Raw genomic sequence first — 22,124 nt, forward strand, 5'->3', positions numbered from 1 at the left:
AACCTGCTTGTGTGCACCACCTTGGACAATGGCAGTCCAGAAGCCTAAGAATACCTATGGCTGCTAATTATTCAATGACAAACACACTTGCTTGGTCTTAAAGCAATAAGAAGAAAGGATCTAAGTGAGTTGAACATTTTACCCTGAAATGTTTTGCTGATCACCCTAATGTGTTGATTATTTAAACTAGACTCAACTGACAGAAACAAATTTAGTGGCAAAATAGGGAACCTCTGTCTAATGAGTGCCCTTATTCAGAATGAATAGTAAGTTCCAGGCCCTTGGTGTTCTATAAAGGAGTGTTTTTTCATTGACATATCACCATAGGCTATGATCATAAATAAGATACACATTCCAGTCTCTTGAAAATATCATGTTCTTAGCCTTTTTACTTCTGTGGACCCCCATTTAATCATTCCTGAAACCTGGGAATCCATACTGAATCATTATTGGAATACACGGACCACGCTGAATCATTATTGGATCCTGGGGATCCGTCATAAGCATTTGAGATTTGAACTGCAAAACTGCACAATAAAAATAGAGAAAAAAACATTCATCAAACAAATACACAAATGATTACATATTTTATTCAATTTGCAAACCATATAAAACAATATTACATTTTAATGAGTTGGTGGGAGCTTTTCTAAATTTAATTGAGGTCACTTATCAGCCACTATATTCTGTTTGATGCACTTGCACTGCTTTTACAAATCTATCTGAGGATTCTAACTTAACTTTTATCCTCCAATTTCAAATTCATTCACATTTAAAGTTTTCAATTTTCAATTTAATTTACATACATATTAATAATCTCCTAGTATTCTCTAATTTGCTAAGCAGTTGCAAACCCCCTGAGTAGGATTCACAGACGTATACCTTGACCGCAGGTTAAGAACCACTGATCTAGTATGTCACAGAGAAGTCTATTTTTGAAAAACATAGGTGGTTGAGAACAAATCCACTTTGGTCTTGCGTATTGAAATTGTTTGTGAAATTATATGGATGTCTCTGTGATTTGTTTTCAAAGATTTGGCTGTCTGAGTATTAAATCCAAATATGTTCTTTAAGTATGTCAAATGTTAATATAACTCAATTAAAAATAATTTAGTGAAACTAATCATGTTGCTTCTGCCAATAAATAGTCTTAGGGTTGTATAGGAACACACACGTGCAAAACGAATACATTTGAAAGTTATAGTTTCAGTGTACCTTTGGATCTTTCAATCCAGTTTCAGTGTTCCTACTTTTGATTTCTGTTTAGTACAGAAGGACACAAATAATAATGTTCGTAATGATATGGCAGCAATGAACAAAAATTACTACTTTCCCTACTGGCAGAGTAGATCTACTGGGGGATGGTCTGTGAGCCCACTGATAACAGATGATACTTATGCTCAGTACACTCAAGCCTTCACACATGATAGATGCACACACAAATAAATAAATAAGTCCAAAAGGGGGCTTAAACCCTCGACTTTCAGAGCCAAAAATCACAGACTTAAGAAATAACACGTTGAGGGACCCTCTATTAGTTATTTAATACCCTATGATACAACCTCAATGCAACATTGTAGATAATACGATATATATTTGTCTATTGGATATGACATAGTTATGTTATATTTCTACCTTAAGTGAAATCTAAAAATAAATTTATTTGTCTCCCTTATATTAGAATGGCTGTTTAACATTGTTTGTCAGAGGAACCCATTGTGTTGAAAATGTAATTGTGGGAACTACCTAAACAGTCCACCAAGAATTTAAGCCTTGACGTTACCTTTAGGAAGACATTTATATGAACTGTAGTATTCCTGCAGCTGCTATATTTACAGAAACCAATGGCCTCCCAATAAGACCAAGGAACCTGTTGCCTTGAATATTCCACACTAGGTAAACGTCAAGAGAAACTTGAATATTTCTTACATTTATATCAAAGCCTCTGAAGGAACGTGACACAGATTTAGGCTGGAGTCTGTGTGTATGTACTTTGCATATTTGGGGGTAGATGGCCAGAATCTTCAGGTGAAAGTCTAACAAAAACCTCATGAGGTCATCATTTTCAAAGATCTCTTGACTTCCACATAGTTAAACATTATTCCTTATTTTTTTATTAGGTCAAGCTTTGACCAGTTGTGTCCTCTTCTGTACGCTCTGGGCCACCCACCGATTGCCATTGGTTGTTATCTGTGGCATTCAGAAATGCTGGTTTGTTATTGGTCCATTTCCTCCTGTATGGGCATTGCAGCCCTATACACAGTTTGCTTTTTAGTGCAGAGGTTTCCTCTCAGCTCGAAAGAACTTCAAACCCACTCCACCGCCCCCTGGTTCTCTACGCTGATCACTTTACTGGGCGAAGTTTCCCTCCCTGACCTGTGTGCTGATGCTGTTTATGCCTTACCCATTCCTGTACCCCGGCTGCAGTTAACTTTTCTAGTCCCCCCCGGAAGTCCCTGTCACTTTGTGGGAATGAGAGCACCCATCTGTTTTTCTGTTAAAGGCATTAAAAAAAGCCATTGAAATTTCCCAGTTCAGGAGGAGGAGCCAAGATGGCGACCGGGACGGCAGCGTAGATTCCCGGCTCCGTGAACCTCCGCATCCCGCACGGATATCCTGCACGAGATCCTCAGTCTGCGCCATGAGATCGTGTTTGTGAATGAGAGTGGCAACCGATTGTGTGACTCCGAGGTTTCTGGCTGCCGTACCGCCGGAGAAATCTGCAGTTGAACTTTGCGGCCCGTGCAGCCCCGGAGCCGGGACCTCGAGTGGACGCCTTGGCCGGGTGGCAGTTTAACAACAGCGGCCTGTGGTGACTGGGTGGAGCCGGTCCACCGGAGCGGTGCTGCCCTCGGCCTGCATTTTGCCGTAGTCGCTCCCACTGCTAAGCGTAGCGGACCGAGGACATGCCCGGGGGTGCAATTCTCAGATTCTTCGGTGCTTGCCCCTGCCTTTGACGGTGAGCTGCCTGGACGCCGCCCCTAGCTTGCCCTGATTCTTGCGGGCTGCTCCCGGCTTTTCGCGGGAGCTGGTCCGTGGCGGGGACGACTGTTGCCCGTGACCACGCAACGGCGGAATTTGTGCCTGCCCCCGGACCCCCGTCTTCAGCGACGTGGACCTCGAGGCGCTTGTCCCTGGGTCCCGGCCCCAATACGAGTCGGGCCTTCCTGGCGGCCATCTTGTTGCTATGCAGCCTACCATCCTGTCCACTGGGTCGCAGCAGGATTGGGAGTGTGTGACTTTTGGGAGCGTGGCGGAGCGATCGCAGAGAGCTGTGCTGGGGTACGGCGACCTCCTAGAGGCCCTTGGTGCCCTTCATTTCTCCTTGGCTCGTGGCGCCGGGGTCTTGGGGAGTAAGCTCGATGGTGTGGCATCAGCGTTGGGACAGTGGCGGCATGCTGGTCCACAGGTACACAGGGGCTTCCCACACTGCACACAGGAGGATAATGTTGCGGCCACCCCTGCGATTAGTGCACAGCCGTACACTCCGGACAGTATGCTACCGTGTGATCGGCTAACTGAGGGTTTGATCTGTTCCGGAGGTACTGGACCTGAGTGGAAGGTGGTGGCCTTGTCCCGTGCATGGCCTCCGGCGACCCAGGGACAATTCCAGCAAAGTTTGTCTACTTTGGCTGATTCAGCCTTCCTGGACCTTGTGTGCAGTGCAGATCCTGGGGCAGCACTGGGAAAGACGTCCCTCCATGATGCGGACTGTGTTGGTACTCAGAGACTTCCACCCCACCTGTGTGCGTCGCTTCCCGGTTGTTTTTGGACACTCCTTTACCTTGGAACATCGGACATGGTGCTGGGTCGAGGGGTAGGCATGGGCAGAATTGCAAAGAGTGGTCAAGGATGAGGCTGATCCTTCGGGGGTGGTCATCTAGTAGACGGGCGGACTCATGGTTGCGTACTCTCATGGTTCTTAGCATAGTTGGTGCATAATGCTCCCCATTTCCCTTTTTTTGATATGGTCGATTTGGTGCTGCTTATTGTTTGCTGTGGGGAGACTTCACCGTGCGGGAGGGAGAAGCCGGGGGTATGTTTTGAAGGCCCTCCTCCAGTTTATTATACTTTCTCCACCCCCCCGTCTGGTGGGGTTCTTTCTTACTCCTTTTTCCCTGTTTCTTCTATATTTCGGGTCTAGTTCCAGGGCGACAGGCACACTGCTGGGGGGGGGGCCATACTCATTTGCAGAGGTGCAGGGTGGGGGGTTGGGGGAGGGGACTCTTTAGTCTTTATCTCTTTTTCCATGGCCTCCTTTTTCTTCTCCGCTTCTTCTTGTTTCTTCTTTTCTGGGATCAGCGCGGTACACCTCCTTTGTTGTGAATCGTCGCCTCTTCATGTGTGCCACAGTTTCCGGGGTGTTCTCTGGGCGTTAGGTACCCGGGCCTGCAGGCGCAACTGTTTTTGATATTCTTCCCCATCCGGACTTTCCCGTGTCTGCGCCATTGATCCAATAGATTGCTGCTTATTGCTTACGTCTATTATTCTTGCCCCTTATCGCTGTTGGGAAATTGTTTGGCACCTGATCCTACTGTCTTGTTTCATTATAAAATGAAAAACCCTTTTTCTCCTGGTGTCCTACCTGCGCGGCTCACTGGCCGGACTATATTGGAATGAAGATCCTGCTCTCCGAGGTGCCGCCTGTGTTTACATTTGCTCTTATTGCTCTGATTGCTTAGCGGCCGGCCCCGGGGGGTTGTAGGCCCATACTTGTTAACGATTGAAATATCAATAAAGGTTTTTCAACAAAAAAAAAAAAAAAAAAAGAAAAGAAATTTCCCAGTTCATTTATCTGTTCATTCATGTCATGATCATCATTTTTAATGCGCATTATTCCGTGGTTCATTTATTGCATACAACGATTGCAATCAATATTGTGCCCTAATTTGTTGTGTAATGGACAAGGTCCTGATAATCACTATTGCTGCAGCTTTGCATATTTTTGCATTAACTATCAGAGTATTTCTTCGATATTTTTCGAACTCTCACCATTTAATTTCCAGTGATTTAGTGTGCTTCCGCCCCGCGGTCCTTTGTAAACATTAAGTACATGCACCAGGGGCGTTCGGCACAGCTCACGGGTGTGGGGACGAGTGCACGGGTGGGAGGGTTCGGCCGCAGGCTGCATCAAAAAAATAATAACTAATAAAAATAAATAAAAATAACCTTGCCCCCGCCTGGTCCCGCGTCTTGTCTCCTGCTCGCCTCTTTACGACTCCAGGTCAAAACAGGAAGCAGGCAGTCAGGCTCCCACCCCTAAGCCAATCACAGCTCTCCAATGGAACACTGTGATTGGACTGAGCGCAGTGACACGGCGTTCAGCCAGGGACTGGAGGGGTGGGCATGTTCTCCATGCAGGCTGCAATGTTGTTTTTCTCTCCATGTAAAATATTGTCTTTCCCACTCAAATCACGCCATGTAACTATAACAAAGTCACTCACATGGTTTCCTTCTCTGGCAGTAATATGACGGGGCTTTTTGTTCATCAAAAACCGTATTCACAGGAGTCACTGACAAGTTCCAAAGTATTTAATGTGTTGTGGTGATTACCGTCATCTGGGGATGTCATTGTGCCAAAATATATATGAGCGAAGCAACGCTGCAGTAATGTGCGATAATGTGCTGCATCTCCAAATACTTATAAGGTCCTAAAGGCAAGACCGACTGCATTGCAAATGCTTGTTTGGAGAGTTCTTGGTAAAGGCGATAGTGCTAGCATTTGCATCATTAACATAAGTAGAGCTACCATGTATGTAATTGAGTCACAGTGGTAGTTGTCTATCCCATTAGTGTAAGCTTATCTTTAGCACATCAGCATAAAGTTTTCTGTGGCAGAATGTATGACACAGATTTCTCTGAAGATGGTATCCAGCACAGTGTCTAGCGGTCCTTTTCGTCACTGTTGGCAGATATGCTTTTTTAGTGTCATTTTATCAAGTGTTCTTTGGCATTGCCTTTTGTTTTGTGCGTCCATGTGTGTTTCACAGTGTTTTAAATGTATTTCTGCCACTGTCAGTTTCAGTTTCCAGTTTCCCCTTCTTTTTTTTAAAGAAATGTCTGACTCACGCTTAGTGTGTAAAGATCTTTTCAAAATAGGGGGTTTATGGTTTCCTTTTGTCGAAGTTTGTAAGAATGTGCAAAGGAGAAATGTATTGTTGTTTTTAATTTGCGTTCAATAAATGTTCTACAGCATGATGCTTAGTGCTGCCCTGCCCTCCTAATAGTCACCAATTTATAAAAATAGTGTGTAAATGTATTTTATGGAGTTTGTATTACAGACATGCAATTAAAAAACTGTTAATTGCATGAGCCAAACTATAGACGTATATGCACAGTGTTTGTGTTTACTGATCAGCAACATTTTATGCTATGACGTTGAAGTGAGTGAAAGTGATGAGTGAAGACAATGAATAACACACACACACACACACACACACACACACACACATATATATATATATACTGCCTACTGGTGGTTGCCATGAGGTAGTTATAGTTAGGACCTAGTTTCCATAGGAAAATATTTATTTGTTTTGTCAGTAGCTTTGGTGCCATTTGACGAATCTTCACAAACCTTTCAAAATTTGTACAATGCTTACTTCAGCCACTGTGTTGAAAGTTTCAGGGTGATCTGTCATGCAAGGGTCAAGCAAATGCAGGGGTCCCAAAATGTGCTTTTTCCATGCAATGACCCATAGGGTTTTTAACACAACTACAGCCCGAACCGCTGGACGATTTACACCAAATTTGGCAGAAAGCTTGCTCTTGGTCCAGATAGCATATGTTTTGTAATTTGTTGTAAATCCATTCAGTAATTTTCAAGATATTAACTGAAAACCAAATTTGTATATCTAGGGACGCAGATCCTCCGCGGATACACCTGTGGCGAATCCACGGCTCCACTTGCCAAACCAGGGTCCTGATTGGCTGACCGCACTTTGACAGAAAAGTTGCGTCTGCCATTTTCTATCTTGGGAAACAGTCCCCGGGGTTGAAACTTTCATGCAAAGTGAATAAAGGGGATCAGGGACACATGGGTGTGTTAGAGGGGTCCCACAGTGACCCATATAGGTCAATAAATGTCCTTATGCTCAGTGCGACTCTGTGTTGGTCCACTGTGGACCCGCAAATCCTGCCACAGCTCATCAGAGGTCCTGCCCCCTTTCTCAACCACTCTGCAAACACACCTCCTGGTGCTCTACTCTTTGGGAGACGAAGTCCCCTTGGAAGCTGAGGGTTGTTGGGGGCTAAGAAACTCTCCTGTTACCATCAGTAACTCCCCCACAGCAGGATTTCTGAGAGCTCGTTGAAGGCCTTGCCCCCTTTGTTCACCACTCTGCAAATGTGCCTTCTGGTGCTCTACTCATTGAGAAATGAAGTCCCCTTGGATGCTGAGGGTCCTTGGGGACCAAGAAGAACCCATCCTGTTACCACCAGTGAGTCACACACAGCGGCATTGCTGAGAGCTCATTGGAGGCCCACCCACTTTGTCCACTGCTCTGCGAACACGCCTCCTGCGCAGTATTTGTTGGGAGATGAAGTCCCCTTGGATGCTGAGGTTTGTTGGAGGCCAAAAACATCTCCTGTTACCACCAGTAGGTCCCACACAGCAGGACTGCTGTGAGCTCATTGCAGGCCCTGCTCCCGTTCTCCACCCAAAGTGCGGACCTATACAGTCACTCACACACCCACACACACTCATGCAACCACTTACAACCCACTAGCACACCAACACAACTACTAACACACCCACTTACAGACTGATACATCCACTCACACAATCACTCACAAGCCACAAAGCTACTCACACACCCACATAACCACTCATACACCCCCTTACAGACCCATAAAGTCACTCACACACCCACTGACCAACCTATACAGTCACTCACACACCCACTCTGAAAAGTTACAGGTTACAGTTAAGAAATAAAATGTTAAAAACCTTCAAAATTGTCAATAAAACCAAAGTTAACAGTGACGTTATAGTTGGGAAATAGAATTTCAAAAAACATAGAAATTCCCTGAAAAAACAAAGGTTATAGTTAGCCTCAGATTTCACTTGTACAAAACCATTGAAATTCAGCAGTTATAGTTACCTGTGGTAATTATAATGTACACCCGCAATGCACTGTTTATGACCTCACATATTACATCACTCATGACATGGTCAGTGACATCACTCATGACATCACTTATGACATCATCCACATAACCATTGACACACCCATTATACCCCTATACAACCTCTTGTATGCCCTGTCACACACCCACACAATCACTCACATACCTATTCACAGACCCATACAACTACAGATACACAGCCACTTGCTTACTCATACAGCCACTTACACAACCACTCACACACCCACACAGCCACTCACCCAGACATACAGCTACTAATAGACCTACTCACTTACTCATACAGCCACTCGCACATACATTCACTCTTTCACAAAACCACTTCCAATCTGATTTACAAATCAAAACAAGCACTAACACACCAAGTCACTTACTTATACAGCCATGCATACAGACACTGACTGAACAATACAGCTTAAGTGGATAATGGATTGATTGCTTTATGACATTTGTAAAGTATCTAATGCAGTTAGGTCTGCAGTGTAAATAGCATATGAGGAATGGATGCACTTCATACATTTAGCTTACCAATCACTCAGAATCATAGGATTTATGATGCCATTTACCACAGATCAACAACCCCTCGGGTACTTAGCCTCTGATTACGAAGTTACTGTTTTGTGGTGCCGGGATACTGGAGGACCAGAATTCCTACTGGTATCCCGCTCCAAAAACAGAGATGAGGATCTTTCTCCCAAGAATGGAGAATAACCACACAGACCTGGAGATACTCGGTCCTTTTCTGTGTTGTGTTCTACAATTCTGATAGCAAAACCACTAACATGTTGCGCCTTCTTTGAACAGGAGGAAAGGGTCAATTGAGAGGTTCATTGAGGTTAGTAGAGTTGGGTGAGGGAGAAAAGTTGTCACAGCAGCTTTTCGCCTGTCATGGGGGGCATTGTTCGCTCCCCCTTGTTGCTGCAGGGATGGGCAGGGACTGGACTTTACTCCTGCAACTTGCAACAGGGACTGGTGTCAATTTCGGACACTACCACACTGAATTGCAGGTGGCAAAATTCCACAAGGAATTAGCACTCCAGTTGAACCTCCAACACTCATAATAAGGGCCTTAGGTGTGCCAAATACAGTTTACAGGTTGAAGTACAAAGTCACTCAGACACATTTGGGTAAAAGTTGCAATTCACAGGGATGCTGGACATCTATCAGTTACATGACTGTGGGAACAAGATCCAGTTTGCAGGGGTGCTAGGAAATAGCTGGTTATACTGTCCATACTTTTTTCTGCAATCAGACTTTGGAAGTTGGTAGTGAAGTGCATCAGAGTTAACAGTTCTCAACTGACATATTCTGCTTGAAACAAGTCTCACACAAGCAGAAATTATACAAAAACCTCCAGGATAAGAAGAATAGACATTACATACAATAAGAACAGGAATGGTGTGAAATACCGAAAACGCATGTTTTCCTCCTCCTGGAGGAAACAGGCCCACATTTGCGAACATTTACCAGACTGGCCTTATTCACACAGATGTGTATAATGTGTATTGACATACAAGGAATTTCATTGACAAGTTAACACATATTTATTGGGCCTTCTGAATTCCAGAATGTATTTTACTTTTAGTGGTTAAAATAGGCATTATTGGACTATTGATAATTATATGAATCTTTAACATACACAACAAGAGGGACCCTATGTAACTTATTTGAAAACATAGTTGTTATGAGATTTTAATTGTTTTTGGATTTGGCTGAAGAAAACGTCTGACCTCGATGCATGTGCAATAAAAGAAAGAGTTGTTGTCAGATTTTGCATCCTGAAAACAGTATTCCTCGTCACTGCATTGCATCCTACAGTAACTAATCCACTGCATTGCAATAAACCCTATGGAAACTGATCTAGCACATTACATCCTTATATGTCTTTCTCGTTCCAGTCCTTACTAATGAGGTCCTTACCTCTACTGTAGACCATCTTAAAGTGAAAATCAAAATTCCCCTTTGGTTGACTTGAGAGCTAGAGCCCGCCCTTTTCAGCCCTGGCTACAAACAAGGGACTAAACCCCACTGACACCCTTTTCCAATAGTCTCTTATCAACACCATCTAAAATTTAAGTTAACTTTTTTCATTTTCCTCCTATTCAAAATGTGCTGCCTTGTTGTTGGATTTAGTAGTGGCTGAGCCAAACCAGCACTTTTCTATCTGCCAACATGTTTGCTTGGACTGGTCTGGTCCAAGGTAATGATTGCTGTAGGACGCTGATGGGCTGAAATGAAAGTGAAATGATGCTTTCACACATAATTGTGCAGTACACACCAATCCACCCCAATTCAATCCACCCCACTCCAAACCGTGCCAATCCACTCCAATTCACCCTACCTCACCCCACAAATCTGCTCCACTCAATCCAATCCAATTCACCCCACTGCAATCCAAACTACGTACCCCAATTCACTCCAATCCACCACACTCCAATCCTCCCAACCCACCCCAATACAATCATCCCCACTACAATCTGTCCCTCTCCAATTCACCCCACTCCAATTCAAAACAATCTGCCAAACTCCCATCCCAAACAATCTGCCCCACTCCAATTCAAAACAGACTGCCCCACTCCAAAACAATCTGCCCCACTCCAAAAGAATCAGCCCCACTCTAGTCCAGAACAATCTGCCCCACTCCAATCCAAAACGATCTGCCCCACTCCAATCTAAAACAAACTGTCCCACTCCAATTTTCACCACTCCAAGTTGCCCCACTACACTCCTCCAATTGAAAACAATCTGCCCCACTCCAATCTGCCCCACTCTAATCCACCCCACTCCAGTCTGCCCCGCTCCAATCCAAAACAATATGCCCACTTAATTCTGCCCCACTCCAATCCAAACAATCTGCCTACTCTAACCCTCCCCACTCCAATCCAAAACAATCTGCCTCCCTCCAATCCAAAACACTCTGCCGTACTGCAAGCCACTCCACTTCAATACGCCCCACTCCAATCTACCCCTCCAATCGAAAACAATCTGCCCCACTCTAATCTGCCTCACTATAACCCACTCCATTCCAATCTGCCCCACTCCAATCCAAAACAATCTTCCCACTCCAATCCACCCCACTCCAGTGTGCTCCACTTTATTCCAAAACAGTTTGCCCACTCCAATCCGTCCTACTCCAATCCAAAACAATATTCCCCACTCCTGTCTGCCCCACTCCAATCCAAAACAATCTGCCCCACTCTAGTCTGCCCCACTTCAATCTGCCCCACTCCAGTCTGCCACACGCCAATCTGCCCCACCCCACTCCAATCCAAAACAATCTTACCCACTCCAGTCTGCCCCACTCCAATCCAAATCAACCTGCCCCACTTTAATCCACCCCACTCCAATCTGCCCCACTCCAATTCAAGACAATCAGGCCTGCAATCCATCCCACTCCAATCCCAAATAATCTGCCTCACTCCAATACTCTCGGTAGTCCACTCCAGAGGTGTGGCTTCCTGAGGGCTAAACTCCCACGGTATGTCAACTGGTCTCCTCTCTCTCTCCAAAATGCCAACCCATCTACCTGAACAAAAGAGCATCCCCTCTCATGTGTGTCCACCATTTGTTCTTCAAAGTCAGCTTGGGTCACACCCTGTGTGACTTCCTGCCAGGGAGTGGTAACACCTCTCACAACAGCAGGCCTCTTATGTTCCTTTTCATCAGAGTTGTTCACACACAGGAGGGCAGAAGTCTGTCTTGTTGCCAGCATCTGTAAATGACCACTGAAAAACGTAGGCAACAGAATGGCTACTTTCTAAAAATTGCATTTACTTAAAAGTTACAGTACATTCGACTTGAGTATCACGTCAGGTTTAATGTGCAGATTATTTTGATATTTTGAAGTACAAACTTTAGGAGTCCCATTTAGAAGTTATCAGCTTGTTATGCTGCACTCGCCAATGGGCCTACTTGTCTGCCACAGTAAAAATGACAACTTGAGGTTTTTACTGTCACTTTCTGTACATGACATCTTAATAACTGGAGTTTTTCTTTAGAGTGGGTGGATCCAGGGAGGGGGAGGGGTTAGGGTTGGGAGGGGATGCATTGGGGGGTTCTATGGTTTGTTTCACAAGTTCTATGATCATCTCTTACCTTTTATTGCTCTGTCTTTTGATATACCCAAAAATATATTTCAAATCGGCAAAAAACTAAATAACTATTTCTTATTCTAGTGTTCCATTACCTGTGGCAAAGGAATGCAATCAAGAGTAATTCAGTGCATGCATAAAATCACTGGCAGGCATGGCAACGAATGCTTCTCTTCAGAAAAGCCTGCAGCATACAGACCATGTCACCTTCAGCCCTGCAATGAGAAAAACAATGTAAACACAATCACGTCACCAAGGCTAGGTGAGTTCCAAAATCTGTTATTGCACATTACATAATTATTCTTCATGCAAAGGATACTAAATTGAATCATGGCCTTCCTGTACGTTAACTATCAATTTTACTTCCAAGATTTGTTGTAATCTTGTTCAGTGCGATCTTGTAACAATGCTTAGAATAGCAATTGTAAACATTTGCATCAACAAATATATATTTTTAATAAAACCGTTAAATCTGTGACAGGTTTGGGTCAGCTCCCATACTGCTTGATAGTGCTATGTGTGTCATTAATGGGGAATTCTCTCTGTGGCTAATTTACATAAACATATTTACATTATTTACTTATTGTAAATAAAGAAATACACCATTTATTCAGTATTTACTTGCACTTCTTTTTTTGTTTATTATATTTTTATTGAGAGTTCAGCACAAGATACAATATGAAAATATAGCGTAAAGTGCATAGTGCAGAGTGTAAAGTGCATAGGTGCTCGAGATATCTTCCAATTTACAACATTTAATCATATATGCATATGTCAATTTAAAAACATCCAGCAGTCGTGATTCTTAGTGGCATAAAAAGTCCATACAAAGGTAGGTCATACTTGCTACTTATCCTAGTTGATGATAATACTCCTGCATTTGTATTTTAGCCTGGAGTAACTCTTGTCTTGTATTTACATTTCTGTCCTTTATATATACCAGGTTTGCCCGCGCGAGTCTTACCTCAATCTTTAATCTTTCCTCTTTTTTTGCCCTTTGTTGCGGGATATCTTTCGATATAATTATGCCTCTTAGTGAGGCTTAAATGCATCCTAAAATGTATTAGTTGGAGCCGAGTCTTTATTGATGGAAAAAAAGACGCTAATCTCATTGGCTATCTCTGTACACCAGAACTCGTTTTCCAGATTAAGTTGATTACAATACCACCTACTATGCACTTTTCCCTCCAGATCGCCAAAAACTATTTCTATTTTAATTAAAACATGGTCAGAAAAGGTGTTTGGAATATGATCGTACTTGTTGAGAGTAAGATCATGTGAGATCAAAAAGAAATCTATTCTGGACACCGAGTCGTACTTTGCCGAGAGGCATGAATAGTCACGCTTTCCGGGGCTTTGAAGGCGCCATCTATCTACTATGTCTAAATCATTTTTGCAACTAGACAGAGCAATAGACACCTGTGGTTTATTTTGTTTTCGGGCCTTCTTAGAGAAGTCTACTGAGGGGTCCTGAAGAAAATTAAAATCACCCCCCATATAATAGGTCCGGGTACGCAGGATAGGGCCTGCTTAAGCTATACCAATTGGAGCGGGTAATCAAGAACAGGAGCATATATTGTGGCCAGTGGAAGATTTGGCTGATTTAATTTTCCATAGACATTCGCCCATCTTCCCCCTGGGTCCGTCTGCATTAATTTTACTTGAAATTGCACATGTTTACCAACATATATGCCTACCCCCCTCTGTGCACACACTGCATTAGATGAACAATGACAGCCTGAGCAATTCTTAAGTATTTTGCTTGCGTCTGACGAACTCTGAAAATGGGTCTCTTGTATGAAAATAGCATCAGGATTATATCCTCTGAGCCAACTTTCAATTGCTTGCATCTTGCGTTTGTTATTAAGACCGCCAGCATTAAAAAAAAGAATTGCAAGGTTTTTCCTACTCTTAATTAAGCTATTAAAAAATACCATAAACCTACCCCTCTCATGCCTCTGATGCACGCATCAGGATCCAAGAAATATTCTAAAATATATATATCTTGGTATACAGAATGGGCATCTAAATGCGAAGAAGCAACAGAAGAATAGCTTTAGCAGTAGCTGGGATAATTAAAATGACTTGTGCCAAGGCCTTAAGCATAAAAATAGGGGCTATCAGATTGAATACATAGCAGCTAAGGATTAAAACGCTTACAAGATAAATAGAGCACTTAGGATAAAAAAAAGAGTGACTAGTGCAAGCTTGTATTCAGACTATATCTAAAAAGTGTCCCGTGCTTGATCAATTTTGATCGTTAAGGGCCGGCAAAAATAATCAGTGAAAGACACTAGTCTATGGTGCAAATTTAGCAAAAATAAGAACAGAAAAGCTAGAAGCGTATTAAGTTACATAATAGCTGGAATCTAAAGTGCATAAGAGTGTATGAAGGATATAAACAGTACTTATGATAACAAAAGTGATCAGAAAAAAATGCCCCATCCAAAAGGCACCTTTAAAGAGCTGTGGACTCAGATGTATATATGCCACAATTAACAAAAACAGGCAGACAATTATAATTGACATTTCAAAATAGCACCTATGTACACCATAACATTTTGAATCTCTACAAAAGAATCCTCTTTTTTTCTGAATGCTTCATCTCCTCCACCTCCTTCCCAGCCCACAACCCCTGAAGGACGGAATTGCCCACTTTTCCCCCTTCCACCTCTCTTTACTGGATGCCATCTTGCTACATCCCAATGCGCCCTCCGGTTCACCCTGTGCCCATCCTTAATCTAACAGATTCTACATTGATACGGCTTTTTATCTATCGCCGCCTCAGTCTTTTCTGTGCCTCAGACAGGTCCCATTTTCAAGCAACAGACAACTCTTTCAGAAGTGATTGAACCTCGTGGGTGTCTGAAAAAATGTAAAATGTTCCTTTGGCCAGTACTTTAAGCTTTGATTGTTAGACAATTGTTGCTTGGGCACCCTTCCCTTTGAAAGAGTCAATCACCTTAACGAAAACCTTTCGCCTGCGTGCTGAAGCTGCAGACATATCCGAAAATATCTTAAAGTATTGAATCTCTGTGGTGGAGAACGATCTTTTTGCTATTGCAGTGCTTAATATTTTCTCCTTTATTCTGTAATCTGAAAAGTTGAGTAGAATTGTGCGTGGATATTTTGCGTTTTGCTGCTTCTGTGCTGGGACCCTGTGAGCTCTAGTAATTGTGAGGTCTCCTTGCAGCTCTGGTATTGCTTTCCTCAGGAGTGACCCAGTCCATTCGACCATTTTGCCATTTTCAGAGCCTTCCGGTATTCCCACTAGACGAAGATTGGATCGTCTATTGTAATTTTCGAAATCCTTGAGTTTTAGCTCTATCTGCTGCTTGCTTTTGCTTAGAGCTAGCATATCTTGTTGCACGGTGGAGAGATTATCTTCTAAATCAAAGATACGACTTTCTGCCTCAGCTAGCCTCTTTGGGACATTGAGTATATTCTCTTCCAGTTTAGTTAATCTTTCATGTAGCTGTACAATCTCGAGTGGCTGAGCTATTTTGAATTCTCTGATATCTTTTAAAATAATTGCTAAAAAAAATTGTCTCGAGTCATCTCCGCTCATCTCACCTCCGAAAGAGACTAGCTCTGGTTCTGGATCTGACCCTGACTCAGGTTCAGACTCTATCACTTCACCTATAGTTCCTTGGCTGTCACTCACCGCACCATGTGAGTGCTTCACTGCTTCCTGGTCACTTTGGATGGGAGGAACAACACTGCAACTGGACTGTAAAGGGTTTGTCACCTCTTGCGTTGGTAATTGTGGTTGAGCTAAACCTATTATCTCCATAGAGCTAACTTGCCCAGAGTCTTTCGGCTTAGTTTAATGTGACCGGAGCTTATGAAAGAGAGGGTACTGTCTAGGACTCAAGAAAATGTCATTGTTAGTGCTCTGAATCTCCCCATCTGTAACAGCTCTGCGTCTCCTTTCTATCCTCTGGTGGACAACAAATTACATTCTTCTCCATTCTCAGATCAGGTATGCAATCATCATCTGATGGATCATTAAGCACACTCTGCTCAGTCTGTCTTTCCTTCTCGGCCAGTGCCTTAGCCTTTTACTCCATTCTCTGTTGTGCATTTCTCTGGCCTCTTCGCACCCCCCTTGGAGCCGGAGAGGGTGTTGTTTGCCCTGACATTTCTGAGGTATCTTTCTTTTCACCTGCCTTAGATTGTTTCGTGCACATCTCCTTTCTTATAGAGGGGACAAAAGAGAGTATAGGGGCATAAGGACTGCAGGTACAGAAGGCGGAGACAGAGGTAATGGCAAGGGCTCATACTCACATGCGCGTGTCAAATATCGGAAGCCTGGTTGACCATACAGTGTTTAGCAACTTGGATGAGACTGAAGACCAGAAAACCAGACAACCTGTCTGGAAGCTAATACTCCAGCTTAGTTTATGCTTACTATGGCAGAGGGGCCCCCTAAGAAAGGTAGTAGTAGACAAAACTGTCCAATAACTGTCCAGTAATAGCAGTGTGTGAGCGCAAATGGCTACGGACTAGCAGGCATGTAGATACGGGTCTGCAAGTCTGCAAATCTGGTCCTCCTTATCACTGGGAAAAGGATTATGTACAATATCCAGAGCATGAGAGCATAAGCATGAGAGAGCGTTGTTGCATATTCCTTATCCTTTTCACAAATGTTTTGTAAGCCTTTCAGAGTCTATTGCTTAGCTAAAAAAAAACAGAGGGGGGGAAATTGTCGCGCTCCTTGTTCCCTGCACATCACGCTCATCCAGTAGTAGACCACAAAACCAGGGCTACCTGAATCTGCTCAACTGCCCAGCCGCCACACCACACCACACCACAGTATGCCCAGCTCGCCCAGCCACTCAGCTTACTCAATTACAGCCACAGTAGCTCGTATGCTGCCCACGAAGCGGTGGAGCCGGTTAGCGATGGAATCCCAGTAGAGCCGGCGTCATTCTCAACCGTGCTGTCGCCTCATGTGTATCTCAGCGCTCCGTCTCCGTCTCCACAGCGGTTCTTCTCTCCCCAGCGCAAACATACAGGTGAGGGAACCGGCGGCCATCCAGCTCGGACAACGGCGGGAGCAGGAAGCAGAAAGTGGGTGGAGCACAGGGTGAGCCGAAGGGGCTTAGCAGCTACGTGTGTGGGTGGAGTGCCATCATTCACGTGTGTTGTTTCTTGGTGTTTGTTGAGTATTTACTTGCACTTCGAATTAGAATTTTCATGTTCATTGCGTTCTCCCTTCTAGTGTCCTTCATGAAGCAATTAATGATCTCAGTTTGTAGTCTTTCTTTTTGTGAATAGCATTGCTTCCTAAGTCCCATGAATCACCTCAGTGCTGGGGCGCCTCCTTTTTTGTGCAGATTTATACAGCACAGAGTTGATCTGAAGGTATTGGAGCTCTTTATCTGAGCACCAGTTGCATTACACAAGATTACATTCAAGTTTTAAGGCCCAGGGGATGTTGATTTATATAGCGGGCAAATCACCCGAGATGGTATCCAGGTGGTTGGGCAAGGTGCGTAGTTGTGTGGTCCCAAAGTGCGTATATAGAAAGCAAGGTCTTCAGCTTCTTGCTGAGTTCAATAAGTGAGGAGGAAGCTCTGATGTTTTGAGGGAGGTCATTCCGTGTGTTGGGCTTGATGTAGGAGAATGAGCAACCTCCAGTTTTGCTTTTGTGAATGCTGGCGTGTGTGTGAGTGAGTGAGGCAGAGCTTAGGTGTCTGGTGGGTTGGTGAAAGTGTATGCAGCTGTTCAGGTATTCTGATCCTGTGTTGTGTCAGGCTTTTTATGTGTGTGTGAGATGTTTGAATTGGCTGAGCTTGTTAATGGGGAGCCAATGAACCTTCCTGAGTTGCGGTGTGATGTGGAGTCACAGGATGTTGAATCGTTGCCAAGACTGGAACATAGTACCCCAGTTACAAATTCAGCCGTTTTAATTATTCCAATCTAATAATTCAAGCTCATGAGAAATAAAATGATGCAGTAAATAGAACGTAGATTAATAATGCATGTTAACCAAGCTTTAGCAACACGGAACTCAAGCTATTCCGAATGAAAGGACTGGGTAAAATGCACAGTGAGACAGTCCTTGACAATATTTCTAGTAGACGTCCAAGCCTAAACACAGCAACCACCCAACATAATGTGCTTATGATTGTGTTAGGAAAAAGATATGAACAAGAAGTAAAATTTTATTGTAAAAGTTATAGGGCTATTTTGGATACAAATATAACACTGGCTCAGTAGTATTGTCCTTGGCAATATTTCTGGTAGATTGCTATACTCAGAGGCATCAACTATGCATACATAATGCACATATATATGTTTTAGAAAAGTGATATGATAACAACCAATTGAAATATAATTGTAAAATTACAAGGCTATTTGGATCCTAATTTTGAATCCTAATTTAACACTGACAGATGTATCATCTTCTGTCAAGGCTGTCTACACCTCCCAACTGCCAGACTTAAGGGTTGTGAACTCACCACATTTAGCAACCAGGCCAGTATAGTTTGCCTAGAGGTCATGATTTACCTGTTGGAAGCTCTGCTGTAGGGATGATGGAAGACAGTCTGCTACTTCTGACTGAAGGGTGCATGGTTGGTAAAACCTCAGCATACAACAAAGTTATTACAATGTAAAGGTGTAATTTTGATGCAATAATTCTTCATTACCTGGCCAGGTACACCATGTACTTCCTCCGCTCCGGAACAACTGATTGTGATCTGGGAGAATCCTTAATTTTTTTGCCTCAGGAAATTTGGATTTTGGACCTCTGCTGTGAGTGAGACACTGTAATGCAGTTTCACCCACTGCAATGTTTCTGCTAATAATGGATTTGAGCTGTTATTTATTTATTTTATTATTTGTAGGTTTTATATAGCGCTAGCTGGACCCGAAGGTATCAGAGCGCTTTACATAAAAATAAGCTTTATATATCCTGCAAGACCCTAGGTTCAAGATCATGTATAAATAGAGACGAAGGCAGTAAGGGTGGTTACAGTTTGCAGACAATTAGAACCGCATGAGTTAAAGGAGTAAATGACATATAAGACAGCTGAAACAATCATTCAACCGACTGTCGCAAAGGGTCTGGACATAGAGAAAGTGAGGTATTGGAACACAGTTCCGTTAGCATGTGTGTTAAAGTATTTGTTGAGGAGAAGGAGTTTCAGGCTCCTTTTGAAGGAGGAGAAGGAAGGGTTGCATCGGAGATCTCTCAGAAGTAAGTTCCATATGCATTTCAAGAGAAAGCGCAAATCTGGGTAGATTTCCGTTTCAGTTTGGGAGGTATGAGAAGAAGTGAATTGGAGCTTCTCTGAATTCTTCCTGCTTTCGTACATTTGTTATCTAGGTAGTTGGGAGTTTGCTTGTGAAGGGCTTTGTGGGTGATTCAAGCTGTCTTGTAAATAGCTCTTCCTTTGGTGGGAAGCCAGTTGAGGATCTTGAGGGCCGGTGTGATGTGTTCAAACCATTTAAATCCATGTTGAGAACTGTTCTTAGGGGGAGCATGGCGAATTTTTAGTGTCCCTGTGAAGATGGAGTTCCCATAGTCCAGTTTAGGAGTTGTACTACCGTCTTAATGGCCATTTGGTCAATAGTTAACTCTGGTGGTGTGGCTACCATGAGGGGAAGTGAATCAGTGGGGAAGGTTGGAAGGGCTGGCAGATTTGTGATTTGGATGAAAGATTGCTCAATTTTTGTGACTTGGTCAGTGAAGACGCTGGCAATTTCTTTAAAGTGTTCTTTGGTGGCTGTTATTTTGTGAGGAGAGGTGCGGGTAATTTGTCGTTTAATGATGTTGAAGAGTTCCCTGGGTCTGGTCCTAGCATGGTCAAGTTGGTTGTGGAAGGAAGAGGCTGTGCGGTTCTTAGTGGTGCTAGGTGCATTGTCGTGGGGTTCTGTCTCCATATCCTTTCTGCCTGTCTGAGTTGTCTCCTCTCATTGTTCGGGTCAGAGGTCAACTAAGTTTTTGATTGGATTCTTCTCAATTGTTTTAATTTTAGCGATGCCACTTGGTCAAGAACTTCAGTCATCGCTGTGTTATAGAGGGCAGTGAGGTCATCAATGGCATGAGTGATGGGTTGATGCTGTAGTAGGGCACAGATCCTGGATTCCAGTAAAATTTTTGGGACTTGATTGATGTTCCTAGCCCAGTGCTTAGGTTTGCATGTTGAGGCTGGGTAGGATCTGAGATGGGTATCGATATTAAACAGTATGAGATGGTGGTCGGACTAGCCACTGGGTGAGAAGGATCTAAGTGACACAAAGTCATTATTTGGTGATAATCACATCAAGAGTGGAGCCTTTAAAATGAGTTGGTTCCTTACAGAGTTGATTGAGGTCACTTATTTTAAGAAGGTTTATGCGGTTCCGGACTGTGGTGTCTTCTGAGTTGTTCCAGTGAATATTGAAGTTGCCCAAGAACACGTCCTTCGTGTCAGTTAGGGAGAATTTTGTTACTAGGTCAGTTAACTCTACTGCAAAGGGGGCACGGTCACCGGGAGGGTGGCAGATGGTGTGTAGTTTGATAGGAGAGGAGAGGAGCCTTTAGATGTAAATTCAACTCAGAAGTATTCAAAGGTCAAGTATTCTGCAGTATCTAAGATGGAAAGATGTATTCCTTCTTTGTGAATAATTGCTAGTCCACCACCTGTTCTTTTTGGTCTGTCATGTCTAATGGTGGTGTATCCAGGTGGTGTGAGCAGGTCTAGTATTGGGGTTGAGTGGTCATTAAGCCAGGATTCAGTAAGGAAGGCGATATCTATTTCTTCACCGAGCATAACTTCTGAGATATCTGTAGCATGTTGAACTGCTAATCTACAGTTGAAGAACACTCATGTGAGAGGGAAGGGACTATCATTAGAGGAATGTTGCATTTTTATGGTGGTGTATTAAGCAGGAGGTCTAGGAGAGTAAATAATTCTAGGGATTCTATCTGTGCCCACTATTACTGGGATTGTAGAGGGAGGCGTGAGAACCATAATCTGGTTCTTTGCGAGGTAGGCTTTGCTGATCGCATCAGCTTCCAGACCAGACATGGGGCTGAGAACTCGGTGGGTCCAGTGGGCCTGACGACACAAGGGAGTATAGGGCCAGATGGTGTGTTGTATGGTGTTTGGAGAACCTGTGTGGAGAGACAATTTATAACTACCAGGAGTGAGAGAGTGGGATAACTTGGCCTAGCTTGAGAGGTCCTGTCTTAGATGCAGGCTGTAATTAGCTAGGGAATCGAGTTTTAATTCCATTCTGTTCAGGAGTTGGGTAGGATAAGCGGCAAGTCCTGCATATAAGGAAGGAGAGCGGGCTAGCCACTCTATAGGGATGGTCAGTGTCATTTCGGCTAGAGGTGTAGAGAGTTTGTGTGAGATGAGTAGCGTCTTCACTGGTAGGGAGGTTTGCGTCCACAGAGGGTTCAGTAACTGAAAGTCTGGAATTGGGGCACGCGCCATCTGGGTCAGGGTGTGCATTATCGAGTTTAGTTACAGTGTGTTTGGTGGTTAGAGTGGAAGCAAGCGAAGTCATTCTAGTGGACATTAGTCAAAGGTGAGTGTTAATGGGGCAGCAAGGTTGCTAAGAGTGTCAGATGGTGTTGCAGAGGTGCATAGCGAATAGGTGGGGAAAAGAAGGTGGGCCGGTTCCAGGTTGATTTTCCGCGAAAAGGGAGAGAGATGAGTTTGGGTCACAAGGCCCTGTTGTGTTAGTGAGGTGAAAAATTAAGGGAAGTGTTGATCAAAGATGGTGAGGTGAGGGTCTGTAGCTTGTATGAGTATGTTCCATGTCCTTAAAATAGAGATAGAGATTTCCCCTCTAAAGGATAGGGAGTGGGAGATGGTGAGTTTAATTCCACTGGGAATTTTCACTGACTTAGTAACATGTAGGTCGAGAAGGAGTATGTTTTTCCAC

The 22,124-nt window shown here is 43.6% G+C and overlaps 1 protein-coding gene across 1 annotated transcript in view; it reads left to right on the forward strand.

Annotated features, from left to right (window-relative positions):
* ADAMTS19 (ADAM metallopeptidase with thrombospondin type 1 motif 19) overlaps positions 1–22,124 on the forward strand; it is a 1,193,695-nt gene that overhangs the window by 1,155,222 nt on the left and 16,349 nt on the right. Inside the window, exon 22 of the mRNA XM_085632713.1 lies at positions 12,321–12,498. Within this exon, the coding sequence (XP_085488839.1) occupies positions 12,321–12,498 (178 nt within the window). The remainder of the gene's footprint in view (positions 1–12,320; positions 12,499–22,124) is intronic.

Source organism: Triturus cristatus, chromosome 2_1 (genome assembly GCF_964204655.1).
Source record: "Triturus cristatus chromosome 2_1, aTriCri1.1, whole genome shotgun sequence".
In the NCBI taxonomy this organism is placed as follows: Eukaryota; Metazoa; Chordata; class Amphibia; order Caudata; family Salamandridae; genus Triturus; species Triturus cristatus.